The sequence below is a fragment of the Sapajus apella genome, unplaced genomic scaffold, assembly GCF_009761245.1.
Source record: "Sapajus apella isolate SASKATOON/1434 unplaced genomic scaffold, GSC_monkey_1.0 scaffold19, whole genome shotgun sequence".
Lineage (NCBI taxonomy): Eukaryota > Metazoa > Chordata > Mammalia > Primates > Cebidae > Sapajus > Sapajus apella.
In genome coordinates this window covers 28426653-28449656 of record NW_022436959.1, presented here as the reverse complement: position 1 = coordinate 28449656, position 23004 = coordinate 28426653, and the positions used below count along the sequence as shown (strand labels likewise).

At 36.2% G+C, this 23004-nt stretch overlaps 1 protein-coding gene across 1 annotated transcript in view; it reads left to right on the top strand.

The window, feature by feature from the left end:
- Positions 1-19325, top strand: part of NXPH1 (neurexophilin 1) — a 324126-nt gene extending 304801 nt beyond the window's left edge. The window contains exon 3 of the mRNA XM_032287098.1: positions 17364-19325. Coding sequence (XP_032142989.1) covers positions 17364-18125 — 762 coding nt within the window. The 3' untranslated portion in view covers positions 18126-19325. The remainder of the gene's footprint in view (positions 1-17363) is intronic.
- Positions 19326-23004: the final 3679 nt, after the last annotated feature.

Sequence of the window (23004 nt, the reverse complement as noted above, 5' to 3'; positions counted from 1 at the left end):
TCCCATGCTACCTAAAATGTACAGTGTTTTCCCATATGAATTTAAATTATTGAAATGAAATATTTTATGCAAAATAACTACATAGATCAATATAATTGTATTAATTGTAGGTAAAAATAAAATAAATACAATATTATTAACATCTATCGAGAAGAACACCTCACATACATTCTAATTCTCAAAGTAACACTGGGACAGGGGTATTATATCTCTAATTTAGAATAAGAAAATTTAGGTGCAAGAGATTATGACTTCACAATTGTCACTTGGCTATGAAGTCCTTGCTGGGTATATCAGTGAGTGTCTGTATACCTGAGCACCTGGGGTATTACTAACAGTATGATCTATTTGTCAGCTCCTTTTGGGGAGTGATGATTGAGGTTACACTTGAATTTGAAGTTCAAGGATTGAGCTTCCAGCATTGAGACCTGGGAATACCTCTACTTGGTCAAGCATCCATTCTTGGTTCCTGCCTGTTCAATGAACTGAATCACCATAATATACGCTCTTGAACAGCAGTAGGTAGTACAACCACCTTTTATTTGGTAATAGAAAAATCCTGTGGTTTTGAGTCAGAAGAACAGGGTAAGAATCCGAATGCTGTTTCTTGGATGTGTGATTCTAAGGCTGTCTGTTGGGGCAGCAAGTCTTGCATTCCTCTGCCCTATCATTAGGTTACTGGTATCTACATGCCAGGCAGATTTGTGAGGATCAATCCACTCACATAATGTATTAACATATGATGGAAATGATAAACACTAGGCAAATATTAGTTTAAATTCTTTCCAATTAAAACAAAAGAAAGCCTCAGACTGATAGATAAGTTTAGTGAATACAGCAAATGGATTTTTAAAAAAAGCATTAGTCTCATTTAAACAAAATGTGAAATGAAAGAGACCACAAAATGATAAGATTTAATGATCTTATTATCAGTAACAGTAAAACAATTGAATATAATGCAGATTAATAACCTGTAAAATTATATTAAACAGCCTAAATGACTACTAGGCAATGATTTAGCATAGTACAATATATTTTACTCTCTGCAGCTACTAAAAACATTGTTTCATATATGCTCAAATCAAGGAATACCCTTTCTCTAATACCACATTTGTCAATCTAAAATTCTAGAAGTTACCTTGGGTTTACTTTCGTACTTGCTGTTGAGAGTCACGGACTTTCAAGTCTTGTAGCAAGAGAGAGCCTCCAAAATGCCAGAACCTTTATCCATTTGAGGGTAAAAAGTACTGATGATATGGGTAATATGGAATGAGTTTACTTAAAGATGGATTTACCATAAAATTTTCTATAAAAGGATTTGCAGTACACATCAGTGCCACCCAAATTGAGGAACATTTTACAGGTTAATAGCCTATGCTGTTTAAAAATATAAAGAACATGAAATAGAAGGGAAATAAGCTCTAGACTCATGACAACTAAATGCAGTGCAATTGCATGCATTGAATTGGATCCTGGACTAGAAAAATTAGTAAGCATAATGGGGTAACAGATGACATCACAATAAGGACTATAGATTAAATTATGGCAATATTTCAAGGTTAAATTTCCTGATTTTGATGTTCCATTGTTATATAATTTTCTTAGGGTCTACTCCAGGACTTACTTAGGGATAAATGGGCATGATACCTCAAAGTTACTCTCAAAATGGCTCAGAAAATTTATACACACATACATACATATGTGCATAATTACAAGAGAGAGTAAGAGAGCAATAAGGTAACATGCGATCAAATGAAACTAATTGGTGAATCTTGGTAAATGGTATATGGAAGTTTCTTGTAACTTTTTGTAAATTGGAAATTATATCAAAATACGTTGAAAATCTAAATATGATTTTGTGCAGATTTGAATTAAGATGGATAATCTGTGCAGTCTATTTAAGAACCAAGATTAGTTAAAGAAAGACAGTTTCACTTAAAAAGGCATTTCTTGATTGTTTAAATGATGATCCAGTTTGAAAAAACAATAAATCTTATACGTTCCTTTAACATTAAGTGAAACTATGAAATAAACATTTTAACTAAAAGAAAGTTAATGATACATTTAGAATATGCTATTTAATTTCACCACCCCACTGCAAATTCCATAATCCTTGGTAAATATTACAGATCAAGTTACCTTGGGTTTACTTTAGTACTTCCTATTGAGAGTCACTGATGTACAAGTCATGTAGCAAGAGAGAGCCTCCAAAATGCCAGAACCTTTATCCATTCGAGGGTAAAAAGTACCAATGATATGGGTCACATGGAATGAGTTTACTTAGAGATGGGTTTGAAATATGCAAAAAAAAAAAAAAAAGAATTCCGTGAAATAATTAAAAAAAATTTAATAGCAGTTATTTAACAAAAGCTTGATGATGTATTTATTTACTTATTTTTGGCTGGGATAGAATAGAAAATATGGCATTTTACTTTTACTTTCCCTTTTTAAAAGCAAGCCTTCTGAAGATAGGAATGAATGAGATTTTAGGAAACACATATAAAAATTTTCCCTTCAGAGCTTGAAGAATAATTCCCTCTGTGTTATCATTTACTTGACTGAAATTCTGTTACAATCGTTCTCTTATTTCAGTTCTCTCCTTCCTCACAGCCCTCACTGTTCAGATGAAAGCCTGGGAAGGTCTGTGCACAAGTTTGTGTCCAAAGTCAACCCAAGAGACCCCTAGCAATGAACTAGGTTAATGCCTCTTTTTTTTTTTTATAGGGTTTGCAAATGACACCAATTTTCTAGTATTCCTTCATTTCACAAAATCAAAACTTTTCAGCAAAGTTAAGCAAGTTCCTTGTTTTGAAGTGATTTGGTCATTTCCAGAGCTTTGAAGCTCTTAAACCTCTGAAGGAAACGTTAAGTACCAGCTCTCAATAAAGGAAAACCTTAGAATGCAAGAGGAGTGGGCTGGATGCTAAGGAACCTTCACAGTTTTGGCTCTGCTCCTAACCATCTTGGTAGCCTTTTGTGACTCACTTTAGCTCTATGGGACTCAGCTTTCCAAGTTATAAAATATTTTCAAAGGCCTCTTCCAGCCTCAAATGTTTAGTGATTCTAACTCTAAACAGTGATGGATTTTCATGACGCGATCACAGAACAAAAATGTCACAGTCAGACTGTGTTTATTTACACTTTATCAACTGTAGCGTGAAGCCAAAAATGCCTTCAATACTCACATTTTAATAACATTTTAATTTGTGCTGTTAATGAACACTTTTATAGCTCTATTTTAAACCTTTGCAAACATGCCCATAAAATTGTGTTTGGTTCACATTTTGAAAACCCCACCACATTTCACAAGCAAATGGGCATTTATGCAAACAAATAGCATAACACATGTCTAACTGCCTGTTTCAAAGCACTTATTATTTGTCAATACAAATGTCCACTTGAGTAGTGCAAAGAAAATGCTCCCAGAAAGTTTGGCAGGCTCTTGTTCTCTGCTTCTAGAATTCTATCAGTATTCTTTTCATTGCTACATTAGGACCAAATTTCTAGAAATTCAAGGAAGATAAGGTAGAAGATGGTGCTAATTTTCTGGCCACTTAAGAGACCATAGTCACTGTTTTATTAAGTTTTGCTAATGTTTGTCAACCCCCCAAAATATGGTTTTATGCTCATTTGGGTATTTTGCTCTTATTCAGTTTTCTCTTAAGTAAAAATACATTTATTAGGGGATTTTTGATATAACATTCTTGGTTATGATGGCCTATAGCAGTCACTTGTATTTTCCAGAAAGAATGCCACCTTTTGACTTGTGTCACTGTGTATGTTTACCAAATTACACAAAACCTCCACAAAGGATTACAATGCCAACATCTTTATCTCTGCCAGATATATAATATTTATGAAAGATTTGTACAGGGTGCTATGAGTGGATCAATGATTGCTGTAAAAATGAAGTTTATGGTGAACTAGAGAGTGAGGAGTTAGCTTAGCTAATAGGAATGGGTAGAAAGGATTCCAATAAGGGGAAGCAGCCTATATGCAGGTTCTAAAGTTGGAATAAAGAGCACATGAAAAAGTCTGATGTGACAAAAATCCTGAGACTAAGGGAAAAGTAGCCAAAATGAAGCTGGAGACATAGACACATGTTGCATTGAATTAGGCTACTTTCTAATGAGTAGCAACTAAATAAGCTAATAAATAATCAATCAATCAATAGGTAAATGTATCTTATCTTTGAACACCCTTTCTAACAGGAATAGGGCTCACAATAACTTCTTTAGTGGATGATGTCTTCTAGTATTAGTTCGGTAACAGCTGCTCCTTCCTGGTCACTAAAGCTCACAGAATAGGTGGTTTACACAACGTGCCTCAGCCAGCAGTTACCACAAAACTGCTGGTCCATCTTTTTTCAAAGAGTTCTGGGACCCTTAGTGACACAATTCTGTCTGACTTTCAGCACCACGAATAGAGGCAGCTGTCATATGTCCTAGCTGTGCCCTCTAGCGGCAGATGGAGTGTTACCCAGCTCTTTGAAAAGGGCAATTAAACTACTCCTCAGTGAGTTTAGGGACATACCAGGAGAGGAAAGTCTCCTCCAACAACCTGTTCTCTCAGTTCGCCTATGATGCCTTCTATCACAGTGCTCAAGTTAAAACAAACTACTAATAATTAGTAAGCCATTTTGAGCTACATTAAAAGAGGGTTGATGGAATTTCTAAGCTTTAATATATACAAATTTTTATCCAGCCTCTGTATTGTGACTTCTCTTACAGCATCCCCAGTCATTTTGCAGTTCTCTCTGCCTTATTCTCTCTATGACCTATTTCATCTCATAATGCTTGTGTGAATACCATTCTTTGATTTAGTGGAACTGTTTACTTAAGACTTGGCTCTTTTTGTTACCAAGGGATATTTTTTTTTCTTTTAACTCCAGGAACACCGCTCAGTTTCATGTCTGATTAACTTTTCTTAACAGAATCTAAATCCAGAGGCTTTGTTTTTGCTTATTTATGAGGTCTCTCTGGATAAACATCTTTTTTCATCAGCACATGTCTCTTCAGTATGAGATTTCACACACCATACTTTAAGAAACTGGGAATTGAGGAAAAGTTTGATGCAAGACCAAAGCAAAATCTAGCCTGGGCTTGTGGACAGCAGTAGCATCTGATTCTAAATCTGGCAGTAACTGGGTAAGAGATCTGCAGAGAGCAGAGTATAGTAACCCAGTGCTAGGAATCTTGCAAGGGAGAAGCAGAAGGTCAAGGAATGGATGTTAAGCTTCTTAGGGAAGAGCTTTTTAAAAGAACTCTCAAGGGAATAGTTTTCTTATGGAAATAGTGCTGTTTGAAGTTCTCTCAGTGCATGAATTGTGTCTTCCCTGAAATATGCTTACAAACCCATGGTAGGCTGGGCGTGGTGGCTCCTGTCTGTAATCTCAGCTCTTTGGGAGGCCAAGGCAGGCAGATCACTTGAGGCCAGGAGTTTGAGACCAACCTGAGCAACATGGCAAAACCCTCTCTCTACCAAAATTACAAAAATTAGCTGGTTGTGGTAATGCATGCTTGTAGTCCCAGCTATTTGGGAGGCTGAGGCACGAAGATGACTTGAACCCAGGAGTCAGAGGTTGCAGTGAACCAAGATTGTGCCACTGTACTCCAGCCTCAGCAACAGAGTGAGACTCTGTCTTAAAAAAAAAAATCCATTGTAGGGCCTGGTGCTCTAAGTTGGATGTGTTTTTACCACTTCTTGCTGTGACCAAGGTATGATTCAAAAGTATTTATTTACTTAATGTACAAAATTCTTTATGTAACTCAAACTCCAGCATCACCCACCTTTGCTGAAACGGTGAGATGTCCATTCTATCTACTAGATTTTATTTTTTCTTAGACAATGCCACAATAGAACATTGGATATGCTCTGCTCCAGAGAGTTGGAGATTCCCAGCTTACAGGACTTTTATAGGAGTGTGGAGAGGCTCTATTTCCAGGATTTTACCTTTTTTTTAAAAAAAATTTCTGGGTTGACTGACATTATCCACTCAGAACCTGGGAAGCTCTGAGCTCTGCACACACAATGCCCTGAACAGAAAAAGACACTAGAAGAGTTTTTGACACTAGACGAGTTTTGAATCTAAGATCTAAATGTCACAGGAATGTTATTCCTCCACAACTAATCTCCATCACTTAATTTATATGTTTCCTTCTGTCTAATAAAAGGCTTCCAGATGAAACTCTGGATAATTAGAGGGTGTTAAGCATATTGTATCAAAAATATCAAAGTCATTATTTCCTTAGGAATTTGGACTTCTATTGGATAAGCTGTGTTATTATTGCTACAAAGTATGTTTTTATATACCACAGTTGTATATGAGAACATCTGTACATATATCAGGAATGCCGATATCTAATAGATACAAATATCTATACATATATTACTCTGAAAATATGGTAGGAGGGTAAGTCAATCCTTCCTCATTTATTTTATTCTAGACAGAGCTGCACTTTGACTTTAGGAAGCTAAAAGCTTGTCTATTACGATTCATATAATAGCCTTGTTATGACAATCACTCACATTGACCTCTATTTCAGATAGAAAGAAGCAATTCCTACATATACAACATTTCTCTTCTTGAAAGACATCTGGATTTAGTGACAAATTCAAATCTTTTTATGGGCAACACGAGAGTGATGATGAAGTGTCTGTTTTAGCAAAGAAATAGTCTTTCAATGTGTTATTTTAAATGTTTTCTTTATTATTATAACAATGTACCCAGGGTTCCTTACATGAGATACTCCTTATAACTTTTAAAAGAATGTAACATAAATTATAAACATTTTTTATGGGTTATTGTCTGTTAGTGGCAAATCCATGAGTGAGTAGTGAGAGAATGTGAAGGCCTAGGACAACACTCTTTACTATTGTACTTTATGAGCACTGAACCCTTGGGCTACACTAAATTTATAATTAAAAAACATTTTTTTCTATTTTTTAAAAATTATACTTTAAGTCCTAGGATACATGTAAAGAATAGGCAGGTTTGTTACACAGGTGTACACATGCAATGGTGGTTTGCTGCACCCAACAATCTGTCATCTACATTAGGTATTTGTTCCAATGCTGTCCCTCCCCCAGCCCCCACCCACTGACAGGCTCTGGTGTGTGATGTTCCCCTCCCTGTTCTCCCTAGAATGAGAACATGCAGTGTTTGGTTTTCTGTTCCTGTGATAGTTTGCAGAGAATGATGGCTTCCAGCTTCATCCATGTCCCTGCAAAGGATATGAACTTATCCTTTTTTATGGCTACATAATATTCCATGGTATATGTGGGCTGCATTTTCTTTAGCCAGTCTTTATCGTTCAAATGGCATTTTTCGTTCTAGATCCTTGAGGAATTGCCACAATGTCTTTCACAATGTTTGAACTAATTTAGACTCCTAGCAACAGTGTGAAAGTGTTCGTATTTCTCCACATCCTCTCTAGCATCTGTTGTTTCCTGACTTTTTAATAATCTCCATTCTAATTGAAATGAGATGGTATCTCATTGTGGTTTTGATTTGCATTTCTGTAATGACCAGTGATGATGAGGTTTTTTCATATGTTTGGTGGCCGCATAAATCATAAATGTCTTCTTTTGAGAAGTGTCTGTTCATATCCTTTGCCCACTTTTTGATAGGGTTGTTTGTTTTTTCCTTGTAAATTTGTTTAAGTTCCTTATAGATTCTCGATGTTAGCCCTTTACCAGATGGATAGATTGCAAAAATTTTCTCCCATTCTGTAGGTGGCCTATCCACTCTGATGATAGTTTCTTTTGTTGTGCAGAAGCTCTTTAGTTTAATTAGAACCCATTTATTAATTTTGGCTTCTGTTGCCATTGCTTTTGGTGTTTTAGTCCTGAAGTCTTTGTCCATGCCTATGTCCTGAATGGTATTGCCTAGGTTTTCTTCTAGGGTTTTTATGGTTTTAGGTCTTACATTTAAGTCTTTAATCCATCTTGAATTAATTTTTACATAAGATATAAGAAAGGGGTCGGTTTCAGTTTTCTTCCTATGGCTAGCCAGTTTTCCCAACATCATTTATTAAATAGGGAATCCTTTCCCCATTGCTTTTGTCAGGTTCATAAAAGATCAGATGGTTCTAGATGTGTGGCATTTTTTCTTAGGCCTTTGTTCTCTTCCATTGGTTTATATATCTGGTTTGGTACCAGTACCATGATGTTTTGGTTACTGTAGCCTTGTAGTATAGTTTAAGTCAGGTGGTGTGATACCTTCAACTGTTTTTTTTTGCTTAGGATTGTCTTAGCTATACAAACTCTTTTTTGGTCCATATGGAATTTAAAGTAGTTTTCTCTAATTCTGCGAAGAAATTCAGTGGTAACTTAATGGGGACAGCACCGAATATATGTTACTTTGAGCATTATGGCCATTTTTACAATGTTGATTCTTCCTATCCATGAGCGTGGCATGTGTTTTCATTTGTTTGTGTCCTCCCCTGTTTCCTTGAGCAGCAGTTTGTAGTTCTCCTTGAAGATGTCCTTCACATCCTTTGTAAGTTGTATTCCTGGGTATTTTATTCTCTTTATAGCAATTGTGAATGGGAGTACATTCATGATTTGGCTCTCAGTTTGTCTGTTATTGGTGTACAGGAATGCTTGTGATTTTTACATATTGATTTTGTATCCTGAGACTTTGCTGAAGTTGCTTATCACCTTAAGGGGATTTTGGGCTGAGACAATGGGATTTTCTAAATATACAATCATGTCATCTGCAAATAGAGACAATTTTGACTCCACTCTTCCTATTTGAATACCCTTTATTTCTTTATCTTACCTGATTGCCTTGGCCACTTCCAATACTATGTTGAATAGGGGTGGTGAGAGAGGACATCTTTGCTTGTGCCAGCCTTCTGCATTGATCAGGCTGGGAGCTGCAAACCAGAGCTCTTCCTATTTGGTCATCTTCCAGCCACCTATTTTTCTCTTTTTTCTTTCTTTAAAATTAACTTTAGCATACTATACCTTTTTTCTTTATAACTTTAAATTTTTTAAAACTTTTGATTCTTTTGTAGTAACACTTAGGTTAAAACACAAACACGCAATAAAGCTGTACAAAATATTTTCTTTACATCCTTATTCTGTAACCTTTTTCTGTTTTTAAAATTTTAAATTATTTTTTGCTTTTTAAACATTTTTGTTAAAAACTAAGACACAAACACACATATTAGCCTAGGCCTACACAGGGTCAGGATCATCAAGATATCATTAGGTGATAGGAATTTTTTAGCTCCATTATAATCTTACGGGACCACCATTGTACATACAGTCCATCGTTGTCTGAGCATAAGTAGGTGGTGTGTGACTGCAACTCTAAAGATAAGCACAGAGTTGTCACAATTACGCTAATTCCTACTTCAGTTTGCTTGAACTATTTGAGCAGAGGTAAAGTTTCTAGCAGGAAGACAAGAATAGAATAGCAGTGCACATTTTGAAGGCCTTGTTTTCCTTTTCTTCATGGTTTCTTAACCTAACTTGGCATAATGGCTCTCATATGTTGTGCTCAAACTACATAAAATGGTATATGTATGCCTTATGTTTGTAGACCATATATTTATACCTTAGTATAAAACAAATGAAGGAAATAAATGCATATCCTCTTCCCTGATTTTTATCCAGAATTATGTAGAATAGCTTCTCATTGTTTGGGTGGCAAGAATAATTCATACAAGCATGCATTTATCCCCATGATATGTGCTACATATAAATTTTTTAGTTTTGTCCTCACAAAAACCCAATGGGTTAGATATTGTCTCCATTTTTTTTTGTTGGATAAAATGTGGCTCTAAGGGGTGAATGAGGATGAAGTAGCACAATTTGCATTTACACCTATGATCTCTGACTACAAAGCCCATTCTCTTAGTGCCTATGTAATACAGCCTCCCCGAGCCTACTGGGTTAAGAGAGAGGCATAAAGATTCTTTTCTGCTTTTCCATTGTTAATGCAGCTCTGCGGTTCCTGAAGCACAGCTTTCCATGAAAGAAAAGATGTACCTTTTTTTGTTACTTGTTTTATGCTATTACTTTTGTTCTTTTTTCCCTTTAAATTTATTTATTCTCAGCTTTACTGATATATAATTGACCAATAAAAATGATATACACTAAGGCTTATAATAGGATGTTTTAATTTATATATTCACAGTGAAATGACTACCACAACCAAGCTAATTAAAATATCCATTACCTCACATAGCTACCATTTGTGTGTGTGTGTGTGTGTGTGTGTGTGTGTGGGTGTGTGTGGGTGTGGTGAGAACTCTGCTCTTAGCAAATTTCAAGTATAGAATACATTGTTATTAACTGTAGTCACCATGTTGTACATCAGAACTCCATAACTTATTTATCCTGTAATCAAATGTTTGTATCCTTCAACCAACATCTCTCAATTTCCTTCATTCCTCAGCCTCTGGCAAATACCAGTCTACTCCCTGTTTCTGAGTTACATTTATTTGGATTCCACATACAAGTGAGATCATGTAGTATTTGTTTCTGTTATCTGGCTTATTTTACTTAGCTTAAAGTCCTCTAGGTTCACCCATGTTGTCACAAATGACAGGATTTCCTTCTTTCTTAAGGTGGAATAATTTTCTCATCCATTATGCATATCTCTCATTCACTATATGTCTCATATCTTCTTTTTTCATTCATCCACTGATGGACACTTAGGTCCATACCTTGGCAATTGTAAATAATGCTGCAATGAACATAAAGCACAGATATCTTTTTGAGACCCTGATTTCATTTTCTTTGGATTTAAACCCAGAAGTGGGATTGCTGGATCAAATGGTAGTTCTATTTGTAGTTTCCTGAGGCATCTCCATGCTGTTTTCCATAATCCCTCTACCAAGTTATAATCCCATCCACAGCATAAAACTGTTCCCTTTCTCTGCATCTTCATCAGCACTGATTATTGCTTGACTTTTTCACAACAGTTATGCTGACAGGTGTGAAGTGATATATCATTGTTGTTTTGATTTACAGGAAGGAATGTATTTTTGATGTATTAAAATACCGACTTCTTTCCTGTGGCTTATGTAAAATGTAGGTATAAATGAGATATAATTGTGGTGTACAGTATAAGGCTATGAGAAATGCATACATTGTGGAATGGCTAAATCAAGCTATTTACCATATGCATCATCTCACATACTTTTTTTGTGTGTAGTGAGAATGCTGAAAATCTACTGTTAGCATGCTATCACTTATATGTGGTGTAAAAACCGTTGAACTCATAAAAATAGAGTAAAATGGCGGTTACCAGATGCTGGGGGTGAGTGGTGTAGAGAGATGTTTGTCTATGAGCATAAAATTTTAGTTAGAGAATAAGTAGTAGCTGGGAGCAGTGGCTCATGCCTGTAATCCCAGCACTTTGTGAGGCTGAGGCAGGCAGATCACGAGTTCAGGAGTTCAAGACCAGGCTGACCAACAAGGTGAAACCCTGTCTCTACTAAAAATACAAAAATTAGCTGGGTGTGGTGGAGCATGCCTGTAATCTCAGCTAGTTAGGAGGCTGAGGCAGGATAATTGCTTGAACATAGGAGGTGGAGGTTGTAGTGAGCAGAGATTGCATCACTGCACTCCAGCCTGGGAGATACAGTGAGACTCCACCTCAAAAAAAAGGGGAGGAGAGAATGCAAATTAAACTGCAATGCAATATTACTGCACATCTATTAGAATGACAAAATAAAAATTAGTAATGACACCAAATGGTGGCCAGTATTGGAGCAACTGAATTATTCATTCATTGCTTATTATGTTGTGAGAATGCTAAAATGGTACAGCCACTCTGGAAAATAGTTTATCATAGCTCTGTCACCAGGCTGGAGTGCAGTGGTGGTATCTCAGCTCACTGCAACCTCTACTTCCCAGGTTCCAGTGATTCTTCTGCCTCAGCCTCCCCAGTAGCTGGGACTACAGCCATGCACCACCACACCAGGCTAATTTTTATAATTTTAGTAGTAATGGGTGCCACCATGTTGGCCACCATGGTCTGGATCTCTTGATCTTGTGATTCACCTGCCTCTGCCTCCAAAAGTGCTGGGATTACAGGTGCGAGCCATGATGTCTGGCCCTGTTCTTTATTACTGGAAGAACTCCTCTGACCCATGCACTATCTGTTGAATTACCAAGCCTCTTTTATCTCCCACATCTAAGGATCATCTCTTCTGTTATACTTTCTCTACCTTTCAACTTTGACTGTGACTCCTGGAATGTTTCACATAGTGCTGGTCGCATCACACTGTGATGGTTTAATTGATTCCTCCATTCAACTGTGAACTTCTTGAGAGCCAGCTCCATGTGCCATTTATGTTTGCATTTCTTTATTACGCTCAGTATTCATGTAGTCTCACCATAGAGCTATTTTGTTAATAAGACAAAAGAAATCAGAGTCGTTAGTACTGAACATCTCTGGTGACTTTGGTAAGGAATCTTATTGTTTTTTCCAGATTTATATTCTCTTCTATACATTGCTCTACTCCTTTCTTAACCTAAGCAAAAAGCAAGGACTGAGAGAATAAGAATATTTAAGACAGTGTTAATGATGATTACAGCTGAAACCTGCTTTGATCCTTTACCCACAAGTGAGATGTTCTAGAGAGGCTTCTGTTAGTAAAACTTGAAGCCTTTCACATTATACCACTGAAGGCAAATAATTCATTGCATTTGGAAGCTAAGCTGTTCAATACCTAAATTTATGCTCATTCTTTGTTAACTTGAGTTCAACTATTTATTTTACTTGCCGTATTTTTTAGGTAATCACAGTAGCACTTTGAAAAATATATGCCTGCTCTTTCTTTCTTCCTTTCTTTCTTTCTTCCTTCCTTCCTTCTTTCCTTCCTTCCTTCCTTCTTTCCTTCCTCTTTCCTTTTCTTTCCTTCTTTCTTTCTTTCCTTCTCTTTCTTTCTTTTCTTTCTTTCTTTCTTTCTTTTTTTCTTTCTCTCTCTCTCTCTTTTTCTTTTCTTTTCAACATTTTATGTTTGATTATTTAGAGTTCAATATATATATTTTCTTAATACTAATTTAAAAAATTATTTTATTGTGGTATGAGCACTTAATGTGAGTTCTACCCTATTAAAAAATTTTAAACTGCTAAATACAATATTAACTATAGGTACGATGTTGTACAGCAGATCTCTGGAATTTATTTCAACCTGATTAAAACTTTATGTTCATTTTCTCCCCATTTCCTTCTCTCCGCTTCCCCCACAGCATGCTTTTTTTTTGTTTTAATTGTTAGCTTTATGTTTGTGGTTATAGTGAAGGGAGATTTTCTTTCAAGAATGCTTTCTGATCTTAAATCCAATTACAAATTAATAATTAGTGTAAAATATTATGTAGTAGATTCAGAGGTAAACATATCTAGTGATGACAAGAGCTAGTACTACTAATATTGAACACTCACAGTGTTCCAGGTACTGTCCTTAGTAATTTAAATGGAGTGCCCTGTTTAATCCTTACAACAGCCCTGTGAAGAAGATGGATATTCTTCTGTTCCCTAGAAGAGAAAAACAGTGAAGCTTAAACAAGTTAAGTAGCTTGCCCACATCACACAGCTGTTAAAGATCAGAGCTTGGACTGGGCTTCAGGCAGTCTGACTCCAGAGTGCACACTCATGATTACTACAGCTGTGGATAACATAATTATAGAACTAAACAATTTCTATTCTACCTCAGAATCAGAGGCTTATTTGCCTGTCAGAGCTTTAGCATCTTTTTGAATAGATTGATTCTTCCCTCTTGAAACCATATATACTACTTCCACATTTTTCCTTTTATTCTCTTTACGCTACTGATAAATTGAACTGTAAATCTCTCTTTTCCTCCTTCTTTGGGATAATTTCATTACTGCTCCATTAGCCAGTGCATCATGAAAGCATCTCAATACAGCCCTGTGCTGATGCTGAGAAAGAAATACTAAGCCGCTACTAAATACCTGCTTGTATTTATTCTTTTTGCCACACAAACAATGGGAAGCTGTCTATATAATTCCAGGCAAAATTCAGAGAAAAGGAGATACATGAATTTCTTTCATACTGAGGCATAAATGTAGGGACTGTGATAAGGGCAATGCTTATATAACTAGGCAAGTGCAAATTCAGATGTCTAATCAATTAGATTTTATTAAAACACACACACACTCTCCCAAGTCTAAAGGTATGTACCACTTCTACTAGCTAATGTTAGTTTTAAGTTTTACATTATAGCTACTCTGTATTATAGAAAAACAGTATCTTTTGAAATGCAGGACATTCAGAAAATCAGTGGGAGAGCTTTAGTTGTCTTTGTTAGTTTTATAATTATAATGAAAAACACTAACACTGGAACTGCTAAGGATTATACTTTTGATGTGAGAGTAAATATTTTTCCATAGTGGAATGGATTTATTGTCAGGATAGATTGGAGGTTTAATGATTTTTTCTTAAGAAAACAGAGGGATTGCATTAGGAGAAAAACCGAATGTAGATGATGAGGGGATGGATGCAGCAAGCCACCATGGCACATGTATAGCTATGCAACAAACCTGCACATTCTGCAAATGTACCCCAGATCTTAAAGTATAATAATAAAAAAGAAAACGTATATATTCATATGGATAATTCTCCTCTCCCAAGGAATGAAAGTTTAGTTTTTATTAAAAATTACTTTTGCTAAAGCAACCATTTTGCTATTTTTAGTCATTTCTACTGTTTCAATGTGGTCCATTTCTGGGATAATATTTTGGTATGAAGAAAATCTATAAACAGGAAATGGTTTGGGTACATAGGGGAAAGGAGGGGTACCAAAACAAGGGTTGAGGAAAAATGAAAGGGAAGTATCTAGAACTAAAAAATAGTTGACAGCAAAGATACCCTTGCCTCAATTTCTTGTATTTTCCCCAAGACCAGTAATGGCAATTTGATAGCCATATCTGACTCCACACCAGGCCTTCTGCTCATCTTGGGTGGCTGACACCTTAAAAAGACTGACTGCATATCATGAGGCTGGTCTGTGTTTCTCTTAGATGTGACCTTGCCCTCCGCTATAATCCAGAATCTGATTCTTCACTGGACAGAGTTATGTGTTCTTCCTTCATCTCTGCACACCATGGCCCTCTGCATCTTTCCATGAAGGCATTGCTCTTGCCTTGGGGAACACAGCAGATGCAACTGCACTCAAGCTAGCTGCCGAAATAGTTGATAGTTTTTATGTTATCCTACCCAAAGTTTCAGTTTTGGCTTTTCAGGGTGCTGTCATGGGATACAAATGCATGATCAAGTTCCATTTTATCTCAGATGCAATGAATTTTCATGGAGATAAACTTGCAGGGTTTTAAAACTCACCATTACTGGAAAGATAACAGCTTCAGCTGGTATTCTTCCTTTGGTGAGAATCGGCCAATCACTTTCAATTTGAACAGGGCAAAGAAGAGACTATTTGCTGGCTTGAAAAAAAAAAGGATGACAAGATCTAAGAGATTTTTAGTTTATATGACCAAGGTTCTCTGCATCCATGTCCCTGGGGGAGCCCATTTTTTTCCACATTCTAAGCACTTGGCTGGGTCATCCTGGGCAAGTCTACTCCCAGGCAAGATCTCCATATGTATTATTTTGCTTCTTTAATTGTCTTCAAACATCAGCTTGGTATTCACAGTAATAGCTATATTTATTGAACCTTTTCCAAATGCTAGCCACTGTTCTAAAGGTTTTACCTGTTTTAGCTCATTCAGTCCTCACAGACCTGTGAGGTAGACATCATATTGCCTACATTTTACAGATTCAGGAAACAGAGACAGGGGAAAGTTGAATAACTTGACCAAGTGCACACAACGTGGAAGTGTCAGAGCTGGGAGGGAATTCCAGGGAGTCTGGCTCTAAAATTTATGGTCTTGCTCCCCAGGGATTGAGAGTGCATTCCCTCAGCAACAACTGGTTGAGTAAAAGGCTATTTTCAGGTCATGTTTGTATTCTAACAAGAGTCCTGCACAGCTAAGTCTAGGGAAGTGTCCCTAGAATGCAGCTGTAATTCCAAATGGGCCTGAATTTTTTAAAGCTTTCCAGGAATGATCATTCATTTTGAGAACAGTTTGGAAGGAGACTGGAGGGTCCACTGAAGCTGCTGAGTAGCAATCAGGCTTATATCTGAGAAAAGACTCAGAACTGGTTCTCCAGGGGCCATGGCAATATAAGTTTATTGTGAAACGTGGCTTTTTTAATGGGTAGCTGGGGACTCCCTTCAGCAACCTTGCCTTAAAACAGCAAGTCCACATGTTGAATCATTTACTGGTATTGGATATTTTGGTTCCTGTGGGTCCTTAGTGCTGTTAGCTCCTGTTCTTAATTCTTCCATGTCAGGATAAGAAGTCACTGCTTTAACTATAGGCCGATGTAGTTATTGTGGTCACTGGTTCCTCTCAATCTCTGGTGCAGTTCGAGATACAGTTCTTTCCTAAGAAATAATCCTGGGGTCCTGGGAGAACAGTGTCTGCTTGCGACTCTCACGGTTCAAGCTGAAGTGACCTCTCAGTCATTGACCACATGTTGCTGGTTTCTCTAGAACTGACAATAATTAAAAGTCGCTTTCCTAAACCATATGTTAAACTCTGCAAGGTAAAAAATCATGTCTTATTCAATATATTCCTTGCCTATTATAGGTGATAATAAACATGTTATTTTATTTTGACCAGTTAAAATAGACTGGAGTCTTTTTGCAAAACTAACTTTTCTAATATGACTCTAATATGGATAACTAGTCTAAAGCATGTCAGTTGACATATGTCTGAGAATAATACAGTTTGTTATTTCTTCTTAAGAAAATGGGATACATGTGCAGAATGTGCAGGTTTTTTACATAGGTATACATGCCATGGTGGTTTGCTGTACCTAGTGACCATCTTCTAAGTTCCCTCCCCTTACTTCCCCATCCCTCAACAGGCCCTGGTGTGTGCTGTTTGCCTCTTTGTATCCAGAGAATTATACCATTTTAAAACTTAAAGTAATTTTGAAATAGGAAAAACAACATGATGATTTATAAGATTTGATTTCAAAAGTGTTTGAATTTTGGTACTATGAAATAGTTTGGTTTATATTTAAATTCAATTTGCTTTATTCATGCTGGGTGGCCTTTTCTTCCATTAACCAATGGTTTTATATAAATTTTTAGATCACATTTAGTTTTTTTCACCCACAGTTTCCCTCTTCCATTGTTATGCAAAAATAGAAGTGGTATTTTATCACAAATAAATGTGTGCCAGATAATTATGGTGCTTTTAGAAAAAGTATAATTATTTAATTCAGAGACTCAGAGAGAACTTGGACCTGTGCATTGGGTGTTCTTCTCAGATGCAGAGATGTAAATGCCTTTTTTTCCTTCTGCTTTCAGGTCACATGTGCCAATTTAACAAATGGTGGAAAGTCAGAACTTCTGAAATCAGGAAGCAGCAAATCCACACTAAAGCACATATGGACAGAAAGCAGCAAAGACTTGTCTATCAGCCGACTTCTGTCACAGACTTTTCATGGCAAAGAGAATGATACAGATTTGGACCTGAGATATGATACCCCAGAACCTTATTCTGAGCAAGACCTCTGGGACTGGCTGAGGAACTCCACAGACCTTCAAGAGCCGAGGCCCAGGGCCAAGAGAAGGCCCATTGTTAAAACGGGCAAGTTTAAGAAAATGTTTGGATGGGGTGATTTTCATTCCAACATCAAAACAGTGAAGCTGAACCTGTTGATAACTGGGAAAATTGTAGATCATGGCAATGGGACATTTAGTGTTTATTTCAGGCATAATTCAACTGGTCAAGGGAATGTATCTGTCAGCTTGGTGCCCCCTACAAAAATCGTGGAATTTGACTTGGCACAACAAACTGTGATTGATGCCAAAGATTCCAAGTCTTTTAATTGTCGCATTGAATATGAAAAGGTTGACAAGGCTACCAAGAACACACTCTGCAACTACGACCCTTCAAAAACCTGTTACCAGGAGCAGACCCAAAGTCATGTATCCTGGCTCTGCTCCAAGCCCTTTAAGGTGATCTGTATTTACATTTCCTTTTATAGTACAGATTATAAACTGGTACAGAAAGTGTGCCCTGACTACAACTACCACAGTGACACACCTTACTTTCCCTCGGGATGAAGGTGAACATGGGGGTGAGACTGAAGCCTGAGGAATTAAAGGTCATATGACAGGGCTGTTACCTCAAAGAAGAAGGTCACATCTGTTGCCTGGAATGTGTCTACACTGCTGCTCTTGTCAACTGGCTGCAAATACACTAGTGGTAAACAATCTGATGTAATTTCTTCCCAGTCAGCTTCATCCCTCAGCATAGTTGTAAATCATCACAGATTTTGAAGTCACACTTGAAGACATGCTCTCACATATAGAGGTACACAAACACACTGTCATGCACATTTCAGCTTGCATCTATCATGATTCCTGTTGAGAGGGCTTTCATTGTCTGACTCATAATGATTCAGGATCAATTATCATCAAACAGAAGGATTAACTAGACAGAGAATGTTTCTAACACTCGCTGTTATGGAAATCGCCTTTAAAGTCTTGAGTACATGCTAATTGATAATCCCCACTCATGCATTCCTACTGCTTGGAGTAGCTGTACTGGTAAATACTACTGTAGGAGTATCTGCTTGTTAAAATGGAAAAAAAAATGTGTCTTTAGAGCTCAGTATTCTTTATTTTATGAACACAACAAAATGTAGTAACTTTTTTCCAGCATACAGTAGGCACATTCAAGGTGGTCCAAGATGGCTCTTTTTTTCTATGAAAGGGGCCTGTTCTCAGTAAAGATGAGCAAACATTTGGAATTTACATGTGGGCAGACATTGGGATTACAACTTTCATCACCAATCATTGGACTTTTGTAAAGTTGAGACCAGCTAAGCCTGCTTAAATTAAGTTCTGATCATTATATAAGAAGGGAAATGCCTGGCAGACACCATGTAAGTTGTAAGTGTGTGTCTTATCTTTACTACACATATTGTAACCAATTCAATATCCTAGTCTTCATTTGTATGAATGGTTTGTATTGTACATAGTTTAACCAAGTGTTATTTGAGCTGCTTATTAATATTAACTTGTACTTGTCTCTCTGCTTGTTATTGGTTAAGAAAAAAGGATATGAGGAATTCATTTTATCAATGTAGCTGTGAAATCCACTAAAAAGACAAATCTAATGTACAAAGCATTTATTCAGATCAAGTATTGTTGAAAGCTATACATATACAACATTACAGTCTGTCTGTATTTAGATATTTTATTTCTGGACAAAATGAAATGTACATAAAAATAAAACACTTAAAGTTGAGTTTCAATATGTACTTGTGTAAGACGGTGATTTAAGTGGTTCTGACAAGAAGAATGTGCTGGAATATAGTCATGGCTTTGCATCTCATATCTCTAAATTTATACAGAACTATCTCAACTGCTGTTAGTTGCCCCGTCAAAACAACTTAAGAGTTTCAATCTGAAGCCTGGGGAATTTGTGGCATATAGCATTGCACACATTTTTGGTTTGCTGTCATGCTGGTTATTCAAGAATACCAAAAATCAATGAACATAAGGAGATAATTGAGGTCTGCTAAATTAATTATAAATAGTTGAATTGCTTCCTGTCCAGTCTTTATTTAGCAGAAGAATGAAAGTGAATGCATTCTTTTTGCTTTAAAAGAAAGTCAAGATGCCTGAAGATTGTGGCTGAATTTTTCTGATCATACTGTAATGACTCAATTCACCTGAAGAAATTGTGATAACATTGGAGGGCCTCACTGCTCAATTTACCGGTAGCATATAGGATCAACTTATTTATATTGTATTGTTTATGGACATTAACTTTATTTAAAAAATAGTTGCTGTACACAATTTCAGCAAAATAACCAGATGAAGAAATATGTGAGGTGACCAATTTTTAAAGCCACGAGTTGGGAATCATACTTTGAGGTGCTTCAAAGGTTAACAAAATATGTCACATTAAGAACATGAATTCATTATCATCTTTCCCTCGTGATAGTTGGAAACAAGTCTGTTTTCATGTAGAAAATAACAGAAGTACTGCAAGAGAAACAAAACCACAGAGTTCTAAAGTAAGAACTCATCGATTTGAGTAACAAGAGTCTTCAACTGTAAATTGAACACCCATTACTCTGTTAAATGTCCATTTTTCGAAATGCTCCAAAATATCTAGATGACCATTTATATCACTATATTATTTAATTTACTGCATAATTTAGAAGCTAATGTTAGAACAGTATCTCTGTGGCACAGCAGGCAATAAGAGCTTAATGAGTTCTGGCTACTGAACATGCTTGCCATAGATAAATCTTGTCATTCTGGAGTTTACTTTTAAAAGTGATCACTTAGGAATTAGCTGTCTCTTAGCAAACATGAGAGTAAGTGAGAAAGGAAAAATATATTTTTAAAGGATCATCTGATTAGTGGACTAAGACTCTCATTGTATGGTCTGATCAGTCCTTTTGTAATCCAAAATTCAAAATGAGACAAAGAAATGCTTCAGTCTCCAACCATCTATCTTGCTCTCTAACCTCCAAATGAAATGTAGCTTATACAGTTTTATAAACACACAGAACACAGCTAATATTTAAAGAACTGAAATGTTTTTCTAAGGTTTTTCTTTAGAAGAAAAACAAAAGAAGGAAAGATGTAGCAAACTTCCAACAAGCATTTTAATCTTAAAAAAAATCTAAACTTTCAGGACCCTCATTCTGGACCAGTATACACTTATCCCAAACTTCTATATCAACAACACCTCTATCTGTAATGGAGAAAAATGATTATGATATAGAACTTTCACTCAAAGAAATGTACTTGCACCCAATATATTCTTCCTTTCTTAGACCAGGAAATGGGTGAAGGAAGATGATCAATATCAAGGTTCAAAGGCTCAAAGGAAAACTATTAGACCAACTCGTTGCTTAAACAAACTGGGTGTTTTAACTATGTTAGAAATGCATTTGTTATTTGGAAAAAACATTTAAGCAACACTAAGAAAATAACATTCTCTAGAACCTTAAATGTTATTTCACGCTTTTGTTGTAATATAGAAAAAAACTTCTGGGTGGAAATGGACAGTATCTGACACAAACGTGGATTTGTCACCTCCTATTGTTCATTTCAAAAATATTTTAGTAAAATCAAAATTATTATAATAATTATTGTAGCTTCTTGCCTCATGGAAGAAAAATGATACAAATTACTGGTTTATCTATGAAACAAAAACAATGAATTGTTATGATTTGGACATTTTTGGGTCCACGGTTCTTGGGAGAATTTCTCTGAATTAGTGGAAGGGCATACCTGGTAATGGCACGTAGTAAAATTCTGATTACTTTGCAAGTAATTGAGATACTTGTTAAATTTAAAAGTGTGGACTGGGAATCTTCAGGTTCCTGCATTTCAGCAATAAATTGTAAGCCATATTTTTGCACAGAATAGATTAAAAGCAGCATGAGAAGCCTGAGAAAGTGTTTTATTTTCACTTTTTCCCCACTGCTTTATATGTAAGAAGCAGCCTAACCAATAAACAGTTCTTTGTAAAAACAATGTCCATCTCCACCATCAACTTTGAAAGCTCAGTTTTAGCCTGAAACACATTCTAATGGCTGTATTTATAAACCATTGGAAGACTTGGTTGATTCAGCAGTTTTAGACCAGTATTTATTTGTTCAACTATCAATCTATTTATCTATCTATTTTACATTTATTCGTTACCTTTACATTTTTATTCAAATAAATTGCAAGTTAGTATGTGGATTCAAAACTTTAAAAATGAACATTAATTTGAATACAATTATGACCATTTATTGAATCTCTAGGCAACCATCATTGAGGATAGATTAAATATAAAAATTGAGTACAGACTGAATCAAATCCTGAAAAACTTATTTCAAGGTCAGGCTTTTCTCAGGAGTCCCATGCATATCAAAGAATGATTGCTGGGGTTGGGTACATAAGAGCAACAGCTTAAAATTGCAGTGTATTATTAAGTTTTATATGCAATAATATCAGAAATATTTTACTTAACAAGTTTATAATTTCTGTTTACTAGGATGGGAAATACAGAAACCTCCTAATAAGAGAGTTTTAGTTAGGATTTGCTCTGTGAGCAAGGTCTAAGAAACAGCCTTAAATTAAGAGAGTGCTAGGGCCAAGCAGCTAGCCAGGCGTCCCATGCTTGAACAGAAGTACCTTTATTATTCTGTATCAGTGATAATGTGCCTTTTATCACTGATGGTTTGCAGGATAACTCTAAAGCTTCTAGATGTGATGGCTGTGGAAGACTTAGAGACTTTCTGTTGGTGGCTAGAGTAGCTGTGGCCCTTGGAGGCCAGGCGTTGTTACCCAAAAATCTAGCTACTGAATTAGACATACAGCTGTCTTCACATCCTCACCCAATAGTCTCTGGCTTTTTATTTCATGATCTTATGTTAGGAGTTCAAAGGGACAAATACAATGTGATTCTTCCACTCAAACACAAGGTAAACTTGGCCCTTGTGATTGTGATAATTTAAAGAAATAATGCAAGAAAATTGTCAGAATGCAGCTATTGCCAAATAGGTACTTTAAAAAAATAAATAAATAAAACATCTATCATTGTTTCTATTACTGCCAAGATTTACCATGTGAATTTTCTGAAGTCCAGTTTTATTAACAAAATTACTTTGTTTTGCATTTTATAGCAGTTTTTGGTAGAAAGCATGGCCAAGTGACATCTCCTAAGTAGGTTGAAAATATTTCACAAACTTACATGAGAGGTAAAAAGTTGCTATTCTCTCTTACTACCTCCTTGCCCAAAAGAGAAAGGTGTACAAGCCCATGATAATGGCTAATACTTATTGAACACATAAGGGTGGGCCATTTGCTGTCTAAGCAGTTTCTACCTATTCCCTCACTAAGCATCATGACTCTGTGAGGTAGGTACTTTCATGCCTGTATTACAAGAAGAGACTGATTCTTAGAAACATGAAGTAGCACAGCTCTT